General features: G+C 36.0%; 1 protein-coding gene across 6 annotated transcripts in view; it reads left to right on the top strand.

The window, feature by feature from the left end:
* The window catches only part of LOC139746512 (uncharacterized), a 294,662-nt gene that overhangs the window by 156,892 nt on the left and 121,260 nt on the right, over positions 1-16,510 (top strand). For 4 of the 6 annotated variants that reach the window (XM_071657828.1, XM_071657827.1, XM_071657824.1 and 1 more), the window contains 2 exons: positions 2,504-2,599; positions 15,899-16,059. In XM_071657828.1, the coding sequence (XP_071513929.1) occupies positions 2,504-2,599; positions 15,899-16,059 (257 nt within the window). The remainder of the gene's footprint in view (positions 1-2,503; positions 2,600-15,898; positions 16,060-16,510) is intronic. The other 2 variants (XM_071657830.1, XM_071657825.1) reach the window with 1 other exon arrangement.

Genomic DNA, 16,510 nt, shown 5'->3' with positions numbered 1-16,510 from the left:
GGTGACGGGAATGGATGAAGGCAGCAAGTATGAATATGTACATGTGTATATATATGTACATGTGTATGTATATGTATGTACACTTTGAAATGTATAGGTATGTATATGTACGTGTGTGGGCATGTATGTATATGCATGTATATGTGGGTGGGTTGGCCCATTCTTTCATCTGTTTCCTTGCACTAATGCAGGAGACAGTGACAAAGTATAATAATGATAATAAATGATGAGTAATGATAATATAATAATGATATTCCTGTTGGTATACACAGGAAAGTCAACAATTTCTACAATTTTTAGCATTTATTGCAAAGGTTATAATATTGTTCTGATTTGAATTGAATATGTTTTTGTATGAATGATTTGTATTAAGAAAATTTTATCTAATTTCCTCCCCATATGATAGAAAGTATTAAGAAAAACCACAGTGGGTTAAAGTTAATGAAATATACAGATGAATCAATGTCATAGTCCAGGATCCTTTGCTGTAGTTGAGAGTGGTGACTGGATATACTTGGTTTAAAAAACTATTTTGTACACTTAAGTTTATTTCAAGGAGATGGAGATGTTTTAAGCACACAAACACTGCACAAATAAAAAGAACAAAAGTGGTTCACATCTCGCAGTTGTATAGTTAAAGCAGCGGTAAGAGATTATATCTAGCTATGGAATCAATGTTACTTTAGAGAAGTTGACATTCATGTGAATGCACAAACAACAGAGTCTCCAGGGGAATTTGAATTCCATACCTAGATCCATTCTACACTCCCAACATCTACTGTAAAACTCCTGGATATGGGTCACTTTTGTTACTGTTATATCTGTTTGTGTAGCATCATTGTTAACTGATGTTGGCTAGTGTTTTTTTTTGCCTGAAACTTCTCTGTGTATTCCTAGAATAAAGTGAAAATGGATATGTGAATTTGATTCACAATTTATCTCTTTAAGATATGTATATGATGAAAAATATTGAAAAAAGTGAATTTTAAATTTGCTTCAGTCTCTAACAAACAGTATGGTAAATTATACATAGGTGAAAGGGGATAAATGTCAGTAAGTAATGTCAGTAAGTATTACTGGATTAAGTGTTAATTGACAGGTGTTCAAAGGAGAGGTTGTTTGATATGAACATGCTAAGAGGGGCAGCAGGCTGTGATATCTTGGCGGAGACAAGTGTCAAAGATTTTAGTGATTTCTGGAAGAGAGGAAATGACATATGTTTTTAGAGTGATGAAAGTAAGTAAACTTGGAAAAGAGACCTGTGTTCAAAGACACCATGAGAGCTTGAATGAGGGGTGGCTTAGGGTAAGAGTAAATGAAACAAGGGTAATGAAAGAAAAAGGATAATGAGTGGAAGAATGAAGAAGGTGCATTGCTAGTGAAAGAGGGAAGGAAGATGTTTGATGGTATCTGCAGGATTGGGAGGAGAACAAGAGGCCTCTGTGGTGAAGGACAATAGAAGGTAAGTTAAAAAGTGAGGGATGGTGGGATAGCACCAGTTGGTGCAATGGGGTAAGGCTAGCATCTTCTGCTAAGAAGCATAGGGCAGAGGCCTCAGTTATTTGAGGAAAGATTTGGTAGGACTCGTTTAGGATTATATGTTTAAAATAGTAATTGGTCACTCATGACCCACAGTACCGAACACTTCTCGCATTTCAGTACAACACAAATTATTAAACTTGTTGGAACACCAGGGAAGTGTTGGCGAGCCTTTGTTAAGTTAAATAGGTATGCATGAGTGGTGTTGGGGTGTAGAATAGACCTTGTGTTAAAGTCACATGGTCATGGTGCATAGCTTGAAGGCTCCTATGCTGGTTCCAGTCACATAACCCAAAGCCACTTGGAAATATTTTCATGGCATCTTGTAATAATTTTTTGAAAACCCCTTATGATTTTTGAGGAAATGGCCAACCATGAAATGAAAAACTAATGTTGCATTATAGGAAGATTACTAAATAAACCATAAAGAATACTATTCCATTAACTAACTCCTCCAAATTTTGACATTACAGGTAGGAAGAGTTGAAAAGTATGTAATTATCATGGCATGTTTTTGTATATCTCCCATAGATGTAATCTGCCTTTAGATTATTCCTCAATTATAAGTTTCATTAATTATCTACTGTATGCTGCTGCATTATATGTTGCTATTTTCTTCATGATACAGAAACTGTGATATTGATTTTTGTATATAATATTTGGCAAAGATGAGAAGTATAATCATTACTAATTTATGTGGTTGCTTAATCTGTCATTCATGAATGCATCATTAACCTACATACCCATCACAGTAGCTGAAGTTGATAGTAGTTCATGAGTGTGCTAGTTAAGAATGCTAAACATGGATACTCATTTTTGTCAAAAGCATATGTCTACAAAGAACTTCTACACACAGGACTTTGAGATTAACATGTAGATACTATCTCCTTAATTCAATTATTGCTCAACTGCATGGCTGCTAACCAAACATCCATGCATCTCTTCATCCCTATGCACCTTAAAGAACTGGAGTGATGAGAAGGAGCGTAGGAGGAGGGAGCGAGAGGCTCAGCGACGGGAGAGGCAGTTGATGCTGGGTCGCTTCTCCAAGTCTTGTCAGGTTAGGTTACTGTGGTACCAGGGCTTGTAGGTACAAGTTCACTTGATGTGCTGAGGCACACTCTGTTTCTGCTTGGCTGTGCTTTAGCTCTGAATAAGAGATATGGAGGAATTGTACTGTTGTTGGTTAAGAATATGTTAGAAAGCCATTGATCAGCAGGCTTGTTTTTTCTCACTGTTGAGCCAGCAATAAGTAGACACAGATACTAAGGAGAGTGTGCCTCTTGAGACCCTGTCCTCAATTATAATTGAAGATATTTCACCCTAGCTTTCATTCCTTTGTAATTCATTGTTTGTAATATCCTGTTGCAGTGTACAGAGTTGTTGTTTATGAAAAAATACTGGTATTGTCATTAATCAACCTTACCCATACAGAGGTGTAAAGGTATGAGCACATAACTTGGATTTCACTATGATATGCCACATATATTCTCGTTTTTTTCATTATAGTCTGAGAGTTTCTTTTTATACAATGAATTTCATCTTTAAAATATATATATATATATATATATATATATATATATATATATATATATATATATATATATATATATATATATATATGTATATATATATATATATATATATATATATATATATATATATATATATATATATATATTTTCCTTTTTTCTCTGTAGTCTGAGAATTTTAATACTTTGAATTTCATCTTTAAAACCAAAGTTGACAATATTAGCAAAGTCCTTTCTGATATGACATATTCATATTCTAATGTTTGTTCTTTCATTTTGTATTTTGATATACCTTGTCTCTTTCCACTAAATCTTGATTTTTCCAATACTTTCACTCACTTTTGTCATGGTTAGAGCCTTTCTAAGTTTATCAGTATTTTGATCATCACATTTTAAGTAATACATCTCCCAGTTTCATGATTCCTCCCCTCAGGTCTCACAAATGCTAATCATTCTGTGTATGTATCTCCATTATGTATATCACTGTTGCAATTTTGTAATTTAGCTCATGCAAAATCTCTTCCAAATATCACAGCCTTTGTCCATTTTCACATTCAATCTTGCTTATGTAATTTTTACTCAGTTCACAGAGATACCCTGTTTTTGTCATTCCTTCCATCTCTGTTTAACAGTGTCATAGTGCTCCATTTTCTGTTCTGCTGAATACTCCCTTTATTATGATGTACTACATATTTGTTCCGTTCATGATGCTACCACACTAAGGTTGGAAATGATGAGCAGGTATAAAAATATATAATTATTTTCTGTTCATTATGCCTCATATATTCACTCTCCTCATTATGCATCCTATATTCCTTATTCTTGACACTACCAATTGCACATCTGCTTCTTAAAAGAAATATCTCTCATCTCTATGGATTTTAATTGCCAGTCTGCTGTTAGTCATGAAGTTGCTCTTATGCATCATATTGGGTATACCTCTGCTACCCATAGACCTTGCTACCCTAGTTAACTCCCAATTATGCTTTCATTACTATCAGCACATGCAAGGAAGTGAATTTCATTATATCCTTTTTTTTTAGTTTTTTTAATCAGTTCTCATCTCTGTGAGCCCATGGAGCTCTCATAATCATGCTTTTAGTTTGAGTTTACCAGTTTCATGTGTTTTACCAGGAAAAAAGATAGTTTGGTAATGGAATTACTCTCTAACATCTCAGATATCAAAATACAGCACTTGTCAGGGTGCAGGTGCTTAGCAGACCTCCAGAACTTGAACTTCTGTATAATCACCAAGCACTGCCTTAGTCTACAGTATATTTAGACCTACCCTCTCCTAAACAGGAGCTCAGTTATTGGAATTTTGCTATGATGAAGCTTATAGATTAATAAGGCTAATTTATAAAAGTGGAATTTTAAATCTGATGATCTCCAGCTTCCTCCCTTCAACATCTCATATTTGAAATACTTTAGAAATAGGGTATGATGTTTTCACTTATGACTCTGTGCTTCAGTTTGTGTAACAAAGGCCAAAAACATTTTTTTCATGTTTATGTAAAACAATTTTTTTTTAAGTTTATCACCATAATTTGAGGTATTTGTGTACTTATCATGCTTATTATAATTCTGTCTTGGCAAATTTTCATGTAATTTGTTAAGTACCATCTGGAAAAATACATTTGTTTGTTTTCACCACTACTCCATTATTTACTGCATCCTCATAAGTGTAGTCATTTCAGTAAGTTTTGATGACCTAAAGTTAAAACAGTTGCTGGATCAGGTGATTCACAGGGTGATTTAAACAAAATGAATGAGATAATTTAAGGGTTGCTGTAGATATGCCTAGCCCTCCCCCTCCCACCAGTTGCCCTAATTCCACTCACGTACCATTTCACCACCTCAAACTCACATTGCCACAATTTTTGGTAAGTTAATTAATACCACCAGCATTGTGTGTGATATTATTTTATTAAATCAGATAATTCAGGGGTGATGTAAATAACCCAAGGGCCCCTCCCACTCCCACTGTAACCCTCAGTTTGCAACAACCATCCCACTCCAGCAGCACCTAAAGGCCTCATCACCATACTTTAGTACAGTACCTTTTTCAGTAAGATGTCTAAATTACATCATGACAGGGTTTGGAGGTGTATATGGGCAGTAAGCTATGTTGTTTTAGGTACAGTATAATTCATCCATAAAAAAAAGTTACATTGGGAATAATTTGATCAGGAATGTAAATCCCTTGTAACATAAGTTTCTATGACAGATTTGACTTGTAACAGGTAGTCTAGGATAAAAAATCCATCGTAAGTTAAGACCTCCCTGTGCTGTCAAATGGTTGCTGTGAACTGTTTCTGTATTATTATGGTTATAGAATTACTGATATGTAGTAATGATATAGCATTTAAGAAAATTGAAAATAAATTCCTTTCAATAGGCAAGACAGAAAGAGGAGGGTAACATTGTGGCAGAAGAAAGGCCACATTTGCTCACATTCATTCTCTAACTTTCCCTATCCACAATCAGGCCCCACAGACCTTTCCTTGAGGAAACTTATGGAAAGGTCTGTGGGGCCTGGTTGTGGATGGGAAGTTATGGTTTTGGTGCTTTACACATGGCAGTTAGAGAGTGGGAATGAGTGAATGCAACCTTTTTCAACTGTTGCTGGTTACCTTGCTAACATGGGAAATGCCAGTTAAATATGAAAATAAATGTAATAGTAACAAAAAGTATCAAAAGTACAGCAGGGAGAAGTAGCAAAGTGTGTAGTGAGGATGAAGGCTAGGATGTAGTGAGGAGCATTATCAATATGAGTAGGGAAGGAGGCAGTAATGTAGCAAGGAATGTCTGTGAGTAGGAGAAGGCAAGAGCATGATGTATGTGGGAAAAGAGAGAACAGTGATGTAGAAAGCAATAGCAATGTGTTCTGGGAGGGAGGCTACACTGTGGCAAGTAAGCACTTGTGATATGCGTGGTGAGGAGGGAGTTGAAAGTATGGCATGGAGCAGCAGTGATATGTTTAGGGACAGCAACAGTACTGTTTGTGTGTGTGGTGAGGAGGGAGGTGAGAGTGTTGCAAGGAGCAGAAGCGATGTGTGTGGGGAGAACAACAATGCTGTGTATGGCGAGAAGGAAGGTGAGAGTGTGGCAGGTAACAGTAATGATATCTGTGCGGAAAGCAACAGTGTTGTGTGTAGTAAGGAGAGAGGTCAGAGTGTGGCAGGGAATAGTAGTTATGTATGTGGTGAAAGCAACAGTGTGGAGTGAGCTGTAGTTATTTGTGGGGTGATGAAGGAGATGAAAGTATGACTGGGACAGATAATGGTGTTTATGGTGAGAAGAGAGGTGAGGTTTGTTGCAGGAAATGGTAGAGATGTCTCTAAGGAAGGTGACAGTATGGTGAGGAGTCGAAGCAGTATTTGTAATTAGGAAAGAGACAAGAATGTGGCAGGGAGTGCTAGTGATGTGTGGGAAGGAGAGCAATATTGTGGCAGGGAACACTAGCCTTATGTGTGCCAGGGAATGGTATCAATGTGTGTGAGTATGAGGTAGGTGAGAGTTTAGCAGGAAGCAGTAGTGATGTATGGGAAGGGAAGTAGCAGTGGAGTCAGGAGTAGTAATGTGTGTGGTAAGAAGGGAGGTAGGAGTGTGGCAAGATTTAGCAGTGTATTTAAGGAGGAAGGCAACAGTGTGGTGGGAGGTGCCAATGATGTGTATGTGGAGGAAGGTAACATGTGGCGGGCTTAGCAGCAATGTGTATGGGAAGGAGATAGTATTAATACTTAGTATCTTTAGTAACTATGCATCAAAATATTATTGATTTAATATCATTTTATTGTTAAAAAGAATAGTATGAGTTCTTATATCCCTGGGGATAGGGGAGAAAGAATACTTCCCACGTATTCCCTGCGTGTCGTAGAAGGCGACTAAAAGGGGAGGGAGCGGGTGGCTGGAAATCCTCCCCTTTCTTGTTTTTTTTAATTTTCCAAAAGAAGGAACAAAGAAGGGGGTCAGGTGAGGATATTCCCTCTAAGGCCCAGTTCTCTGTTCTTAACACACCTCGCTATCGCGGGAAATGGCGAATAGTATGGAAAAAAAAAAAAAAAATGTCTACTGGTCAACTTTTTATGTAAGAATGTATTTCCAGTATCAGTATCCAAAATACAGAAAATTCCAAAATCTGGCTGCTGTTTGGCTTCATGCTTGCTGGATTTGAGATGTTAGAGTGTAATGGTAAGGCTTATCTAGTTGCTGTCCTTTTGTGATATCCTTCTTGATATATCTGTTTGGATAATTTTGGTCCCCACTCTAATTCATACCCATCTCTATAAGATTAATTTTACTTTGAGGGACAAATCATAGAGGAAAAAACTTTTTATCTCTGCCTTTCAGAAATATAAAAAAGATAAAATAGGGGTTAGGATTTAGGGTCCCCTGTTACATTCATTGTTTTCCCAAATCTAGGTGCAAATTGTTTAGGAGGTGGGTAGTTTTGGACTTGCAGTTGCCTATGACAGGCATGATACATCCAGGTAGGTGATTGGATGTTGAGAATTGAATTCATGATATGGAATGGCTGCAAGATAATTAATTAGAAGTTTAATAGACCTTTTGTATACATGAGACAATATGAAAGGTGAGTGAAATTACTTATAGCAGTGGAATGGGAGAAAAGTGATTGGGGATGAGACAAGATTGAAATATTTTGCAAAAGATGCTAGCATGTTTTTGAAAAATTGAAATTGGTTCTGAGGTTGTTAAAAGCATGCTTTTGAGCCCGAGCCATCACCTGCCCACTTTATCATCTAGTTCTCCTACAAGATGCTTATTATAAGACAGGAAGGTAGAGATTCACAACACTTATTATAAGACAGGAAGGTAGAGACTCACAACAAATAGTATCACAGTCATGTTTAATGCATACAGAAATTGTCACTGCTATGTCCTGAATAGCAGCATGAAATTATACTAAAAACAAACTTATGTCGTTCACTAAGCCATTGTTCAATATGAGAGTATTCACCAATAGAAGCAGACACATGGCACAGGTGGATGCATTGATGAGGTCTAGTCAGAGTGTGAGGATTGTAATATACTAAGTGACCCTAGCAATTATTTGAAATCCTTAAGATCACCCAAGGATTTGCTGAAGGACCTATTGGATTTTCTAGATGTAGTGAATTTTCACTAATGTGACAGCAGCAAGTCAAGTGTGGGCATACCTTGTTGCTTAGAGATCTTCCCTTATCTCTTACAGTATTATTCTGATTCTTTCAAAATTTTCATGGTTGCAAGTGACAGAGGATGAATTTATGCAAATTTTGAATGCATAATCAAAGAAGGGATATATGCATTGTAACAACCAATCAAAGAAACCAGCTGTGAGTGCCAGTGGTGATGGAGTGAGCGAACAAGGAAGGGATAGAGGGACAAGTGGTGGTAGTAACTCTCTCACTGCCTGCCTGTCCTTCCTTACTCTGCCCCAACACCATCTTCACAAATTCAACCTTACACTTGGGATTGGATGATTACTTTTGTGCAATAAATTATTATTTTTGATAAATATAAATGTAGTGGATACAGTCTCATTGTAAAATGATGTTATGCTATTTCAATCATTATGCAGTAGAAATGTATCTCGTAAATGATAAATAAACATGTTACCCCTTAGGTCATCATTGATTGACAGAAGAAAGACACAGACTGACCCCACCAAAAGCAGTATGGTGGTATAATGTTTACAGCCAACCAGTAAAGCCTCCTTAAAGTTGTTTGCCATATCAGCACCTGTGGTACTTTACTTATGTATTATGTACTGAAGATGTCAAGGCCAAACATTAGTCACTAACATCTTTTTACCAATTAGAGTGACCCCTTGATTAGTAAACAGTACAAAGTTTAACCATTCACATTGCTGTTCCCAACCCATGCATCACCTAAGAAAAAAAACATGTCTTTAGTGGTGGCTACTGGTAAGACAGTAACATAAAAAAGAATGAAAGGATATAGACATAGGTTTCCTGTTGTAGACCAACTTGTGGAGTACGTAGATTCTTTTATGGACAAGGTTAGAGTTTAATCAGTGACCATAGCCAGCCTTTCAACCTCAGACAATGATGACTAATAATAAGAAACTGAAGTTTGGAGGATAGAATAATGGCTTAGTGAGCGATATCATTTTTTTTAGAATTTCCAGCAGCTCTTCAGGACACATTATTGTTATGCCTTTTTGTGCATTTAGCTTGAAAGTGGCACTATTTGTTTTGAGATTATGAGGCAGAGTTATTTGATCAAGTAGCATGATGTATGGATGTTTGCTGGATTTGTGTTTGTCTGGTGTGACTAGTTGTTGATGATATAGTTGATGACGCTATCATTTTATTATGTGTGAGCCTGTGTTCTATGGTTAAGTTGTCTTTTTGAAGTCCTTTTTTCTTGAGTTTGAAACATACTGATAAAGGAGGATTTCTTTAACATTTTGAGAGAACTAATATCGTTGTATTTCACCCCAGTCTTGCAAGGCCAAATCCTAGGCCTGATTAGCTGCTGTGTAACTGTCAATTTATTCCTGATAAATTCATGGAAAAGTTTTCAATTTTCACAAGACTTCTCCACAATACATTCTCTCCTTCCTTACGTTCCTATACTGATAACTTGCTCTCCTATACCTTACAAATGCTGGCTGATGGGAGTACTACCTATATCTTTGTTACGACATCTTAAAGCTCCTTGGCTTTTTGACATCTTTTGTTGAACCATTCCTCCCTCTATCTTGTTTATGTGTGCTTGTATGATCATTCATTTGTGATAACTCATTTATGCATAACAGGGAGTGTGATTGTATGTGCATATTTTTGTGTGTGCACATATGCATGTGCACCCCCTTTACCCCTGTGTTTTTAATGCCACCATTTTGCACATGATTTTTCCTTGTATTATGGAACTTTGCACAATGTCAGGTTGCAGCAAATAGTGAATGTACAGGTAGGTATGCTAAGCCTACCATACTCATTATTTAGCAGTTGATAATATCCCTTAAAGGGGAACCAAAACTTATTTTTGAAAAAAGAAATCAATAAAATGCAGTGAATTTAACCATCTTTATTGCCTGTTATATTGCTATATGATGAACCAGTTGTTGGTACATTCTATCCAAAAGTTTAGATGAATATCATATGTACATTCATAAGATTTTCTTGCAAAAGGTTTTCCCAAAAAGCAGCCCCATTTATTATAGTCTGCCGACAAGTGAGATAAATTGGTAACTCCTTGAAAAGTTAAATGAAATCAAGTGAATGCAGTTTTTTAATAATGTGATTCTCACTCTTACCTGTAAAACGCTTGTAACAAAATATAAGATCACATTTGTTACACCAACATTGACCAGTATTCAGCTCAGATATGTCATTATACTTATCTAATGAAAAAATCATGTACAGGTATGTTCATTATATTTTGTAAGAAATGAAATATTGAATGGATAAATGCATAAATGTAGGAATATTTTTCCTCTATACTGCACCTATTTAATGAAGTCAGTTTTAAGAAAGCAGCTCTGTGAGTCAGTATAATGTCTCAGCTGTTTGTGAGCTATAAAGGAATGCCTCCTTACATCTGCTCAGAATATCTCACTATATATGAGATTGTATGTATTTCATATATATTTAATATTTGTACGTACATATTTTTGATACATGTTAAAAGATAAAAATGACCATTGTTCTGCTGATAAATACAAAGAAATGCTGTTGCTGAGGGTAGGTTCATGTTACGATTATTACGTGAAGTTTTTTTTTTTATAAAACTAGAAATTTTATCATCCAGGTAAATCATAGATTGCAACAGACATATTTTAGAGACAGTTGACACATACTATTTGTATCTTCCACCATAATCTTTTTCGTATTTTATGACAAAGTTATTTATTTTCGTATTTTATGACAAAATAATTTATTTTCTTATATGTAGAAGTTATCTTAAAGAAAACAGATCTTTAATGAAGAAGTAAAGTAAAGCATTTTTTTCTCTGAGATATTAGTGAATGGCAGGTTTATGACAGGGTTAGGCAAGCTATTGTTCCTCCATAAACCATGTTGCAGCCTTTTATAAAAACAAACTGAACACTTTGAGGACCTGGAATTTTTTTATCTGCTTTGATATAATGCTCGATAACCCAATAAGTTTGGTGCATTCTGTTTTTACTTGTAATAGATTCTTTGACTTGTAATAAAAATCAACATATTTCTTATTCGGTTGTTATGAAATCTACATATGCAGTATACCAAAAGATAAAACGAATAATCTCAGCACATAAGTCATATCTTTGGTTCAGCTTGTTGCATATTCTTACCTACATGCACCTTTTTAACCCCCTGCAAAATTTTAACTTATTTAGTGTAGTACTTAAGCAGCACAAGCTGTACACTGAGGGTTAAGAACACATACATTGTGAATTGGTTATAAATTTTCTAAAATGAGAAAATGGAAAACTGGGCTGAAAACTAAAGATATTTATTTACTGACACTTGTCATGGTAACTAGATGGTCTTTTAAAAATTATTAGCAAGTTGCAAACTAGGAAGTGTTGTTAAAGAAGAGTATGAACATGATATTTCATCCACAGTTTTACTTTTTATCTTATGCATACAGATAACTACATGATTCGTGTTAAACCAGAGGTTAAAAGATATATCTTTAATCATTGGACTGGAAGTTTCAGGATGCTAATATGCTATGGTTTTATGTTTATTCCGGTGGTGACTTAAGTGTGTAGAACCTGATTATGAATGTTAAAGAGAAAGTTTTACAGACAGAGAATGTCCATAGCTGATGAGTGAAGAATATAATTGATAATATGTTCAAATAAATATGTTCAAATGAAACTGTATCTCAGAATATGTAGTATGGGATATTGTATGTTAGTCACTTTGCCTTTTGGTAGAATTTGTACCAGTGATTATTTAGAGGTATATAACAGTATTATTGCTTTTCAGTTTCTTAAATACACCAATGAGCATGTCATAAATGCATTATAAGCATCTTAATGATGCTGTTGTTGCATGATTTTTTTTTACTTTCCACTAATATTTAACACACAAAATGAAAGGAAAGCATGGTGTGATACACAAAATAAAAGGAAAGCATGGTGTGATATTACTGAAATATTGCTGACTGAACACCAATCACTGAACATTAGATGTGTTCCATATCACTGTACAGATTGACAGTTCTACTCAAGGGTCTGTTGGTATACTGTAGAGCAGTTGGCATTCTTTATGTTCATAGCTTTTATACACTTTTACAGCACCTTTCTGAGCTGCCTAGGTTAAGTTGAAAACCCACAAATTATTTAACATACTTTGTAAAGCATTAAGATTCTTTTGTGAGGTGGATCAAATAAAATGGGATTGGACCTTTCTTGACAATTAATCTTGCAGAAGTAGTCCCCTAAACCTAATCCTTCATGCCAGTAAAAGGCAGAGACACTCAATTCTCTCGGGTAGACACACTAACCTAGGTCGCAGGGTAGGCATTAAAAGTTTACCAATTATATAGCTCACTACATCATATATGATGGATTTGGGATATATGACATATAAGGGATATAGATGAAGAGCAGAAGAGAATGAAATCTACTTAGCTGGTATTTGTACTGATAGTTTGAAGCTCCTAAAAATGTAAAGACAAAAAAGAAATAATGCTCTTATTTAATTCATTCTGTTGCATGTATTTTAAACCAAGTGGACAGTGAATAATGTTTATACCTGTTAAGTCAATTACAGTAAGGTATTAATCATCTGTGGCTGACATTGAATTTACTTTCATGCAAGATGGAAACCTGAAGCATTTAATATTTTTTGTGGAAGGAGGCTGATGTTCAAAACAGGAATAAGTTTGAAGTAACTATCATTTTATGGGTTGCACTAACATAAGATATTACTTTTGCCAATACTGTTATATAATTTAGGATAGTAAAATGTTCTACAAGTAAGGGTTGTGCTTTTTATATGTAATCCATGAAACATAGGTTTTATAAGAGTACTAATCCTTGTCTTATGATGCAGAAGACCAAGCAAAACCTCCTTACCTTCAAGGAGGATGCTGAGAAAAGATGCTAATTTAGATTTAGCTCTTCATCAGACCTTAAGTTGCTTATGCATGTTAAAACCTGGTAAACACAACTCTTCCATGCTACTTGATATTCATATATCATGCTTTTATTTATGCTGTTAGTTGTACCCTGCTTTTTTTAATGCCTTCTACAGCTTTAATTCATAAATATGCATGTTTCAGCTGCATACTGAATATTTTGTTTCAGTGAATATATTGACCTGAGTCTTTGCCTGCAAGGACTTACATTTTTCCTGTACTAGATTAAGATATAGTGATAAGGTTCTTTTAATTATTTTGTGTTTCAGAGCACAACAGTTTGGTTTTAGGATAAGTTACAGAAAGAGAATTAAACAAAAAAGGACTAATCATAGACCAAAAATGATAAGGTACTTATGTGACTACCCTTTTCAGTCTCTATCTTCATGATGTACCATCACTGCACACTGTGGTGTGAAAGTTCTTCCTTATACAGATAGCCTTACAGTCATATCACTCTGACACAACACAAACTACAATGGACATGCAACACTACACATTTAAAACAATGGTTCACCGAGAACAGAATGACAATATCTCCACAAATGTTTTCAGTTATTCTTCTAACTTCTGACAGACATGAATCCAACCTGCACCCTCCCATCACCCTGAATAGAAAATTGTTCCCACTCAGCAAAACTCCAGTTATCCTAGGTATCATATATGTCATTCACCCCTCTGTATCCCAAACATCAACACAGTCTCCATACTGAAGACATGGAATACTTAGTCCTAAATAATCCTAAATTGTCCTGTACTCCTGCCTGATGTTCCTTCCTAATGCTCCTGCCTAGATGTTTCTAATTACTGCTTCTAAGTAAGTAAATACCTATGTTTATTTCCTGCCCCAGGAGTTTCTTCTGTCTTTATGGGGATCCTGCAGTGCTCCTGAAACCAGCCACATACACCATCATAAAGTGTTGTGACATTGTATGCATATTTTTATGGGGCAATTGCATCGATGATATATGTGTTTTAGTGATGAATAATGTCCCAAGCATAGGAAGGAGAGTGTGACTCATGTATGTCTGGGGAGTGAGTTTCAGGTAAGTGTATGTCTGAGTTGGTGGTTTTTAATAATGTGTTGGGATGGTGACATCATTTCAGTCTGTACATGTTTTTTGTAAGTATGTTTTTTTTTTTCTTTTTTTTTTCTAGGGGGTGAGGAATGAGCAGAGATAGGTGAAGTGAGGTAGGGGTAAGCTTTGAATTTTTTCCCTGTGGTTGATTGAGAGCTATAGAGTGGTTTGGATGGGAGGGGTCTAGGGGTGTTGCAGAGAATTGAGAGCTGAGCATGTGGAAGTGGGATTAGATTGGGGTTTTTGTTTTATTGTGTAAGTGTTGAGTGTGGTGGCTAGGCAACAAGTAATTGTTCTAAAAACTCTTTTTTGTATGGGTTGCACCTTTATTTTACTTGCTTAGAGAGGGTGGATGACCAGAGAGGAGGATGTGTATTTTAGGGTGGAATGCATGGATTGTTTATGAAGGATGCTAAGGAATTCTTTTTCTTTTCCAAACCTGTTTCCAGGTGCTACTTCACTGAAGCAGTGGGTGACAATCAAATGTGGAATAGAAGAAGAGAATTATCTTTTTTTTTTTAATGCATTAGTGCTGTGGGGTGGGATGGCATAGGGAATGGATGGCGGCAAGCATGAATGTGTACATGTGTATATCTATGCGTATGTATGTGTATATATATGTGTACATGTGTGTTTATATGTAAATATATGTGTACCACCTCACACCACATTTCATTTCCAACACTTCCATTCTCCTCTTTACAGTATTATCTGTAAGCCTATTTCTCGCATCCGTATAATATTGTCGGGACTACTTAACTTTAAAACCTACCCATTTTTGCCCTCACAGATAATGATCTCTCATTTCACGCCTACCCTATGACTTGCTTCCATCTCCATTGTTCCATTTGCTGCTGTGTCCTCTCACAGGTATCTAAAACACTTCACTTCCTCCAAATTTTCTTCATTCAAAGTCACACCTCATCTAACCTGTACCTCAACAATGCTAAACCTAATAACCTTGTTGTTATTCACATTTACTCTCAACTTCCTCTTTTCACACACTCCTATAAACTCAGTCACCAACTTCTGCAGTTTCTCACCTGAATCTGTCACCAGTGCTGTATCATCAGCAAACAAAAGCTGACTCACTTCCCAGCCCTTCTCATCCCCTGCAGCCTGTGTACTTGCCCCTCTCTCCAAGGTTCTTGCCTTGCAGGTATATCCAAAAGGAAATGGCAAGTATGCTGTCTGTAAATCCAAAAGGAAACGGAAAGTATGATGTCAGACACTTTCATATAATTACACTGTCAGTCTGATTTTTTAATGGCACACTGTTGGGAAGTGTTAATACCTGAAACATTAGGTGTTAACATGGTACCTAAAGAATTTACTGTATTATGAGTCAGACTATTGTATGGTATAAAAGATCCTTTAAATTGCTGTTATCATTAATATGAACTACTTCAGCTTCATATCAGATAATAAAATTAAACTTTTTAAATTGATTTCCAGCAGCCTTGCTGTTGATTAAGGGTGTGTAATTTTAGGATAGTGTACAGCAATTTTTTATATTTTCATATATGAAATATAATAAGTTTTTTATCAGGTAAGTTTTTTATCAACCAGAGTAGAAGATGAATGTGGTCTATTGGACCCTCTTTCTTAAATACTAAGTCTTTCTTGTCTTTTCTTTAGCACACTCTTGTGTCACCAAGTGGAAGTACTCGTAGTGGACGTCGTAGTGGTGAAGTTACCCCTGTTGAACAACAAACAGGTGATGATGTGTACTACACTTGGCATGCAGGAGCACCTCATCCCAGTGTACAGTCAAGACATCGTGCACCAGATACAAGCAGGTAAAAATGGAAAAATTTGTTTTCAATTATTTGAGAATGCTCGAGTTCATTTCTTCACTAATGCAAACATGTTGGACATAACCATATCCTGGAAGTCGTACATACTATATGAACATTACGAAATCTGCTTCCCTGAAGCTGGGATGTTGTGTAGGTGCCACTGTTATTTTTCTTGTGAACTCTTATTCCAAATCTGCAGTCTCATGTTCTCCAGTATTGAGTACTGCTTGCATGTCTGAGATGGCCCTTGTACTAACTAATTCTCTCTTAGTCAGAGTGGAATCAAAAGGCTTCCATCTTATTAACTTTTCTGCTATCCCCTCTCTTAAACCATCCCTATCTGTCTGCCATGATATTGCTTCCCTCTCCATGTTCTGCAGTTATCATATTGGCCACTACTTCTGTGAGCTATCTGCATGTGTCGCAACTCCTAATACCTGGACTCGTGGTA

Source organism: Panulirus ornatus, chromosome 65 (genome assembly GCF_036320965.1).
Source record: "Panulirus ornatus isolate Po-2019 chromosome 65, ASM3632096v1, whole genome shotgun sequence".
Taxonomy (NCBI): Eukaryota; Metazoa; Arthropoda; class Malacostraca; order Decapoda; family Palinuridae; genus Panulirus; species Panulirus ornatus.
This window is presented reverse-complemented; position numbering and strand designations above follow the sequence as displayed.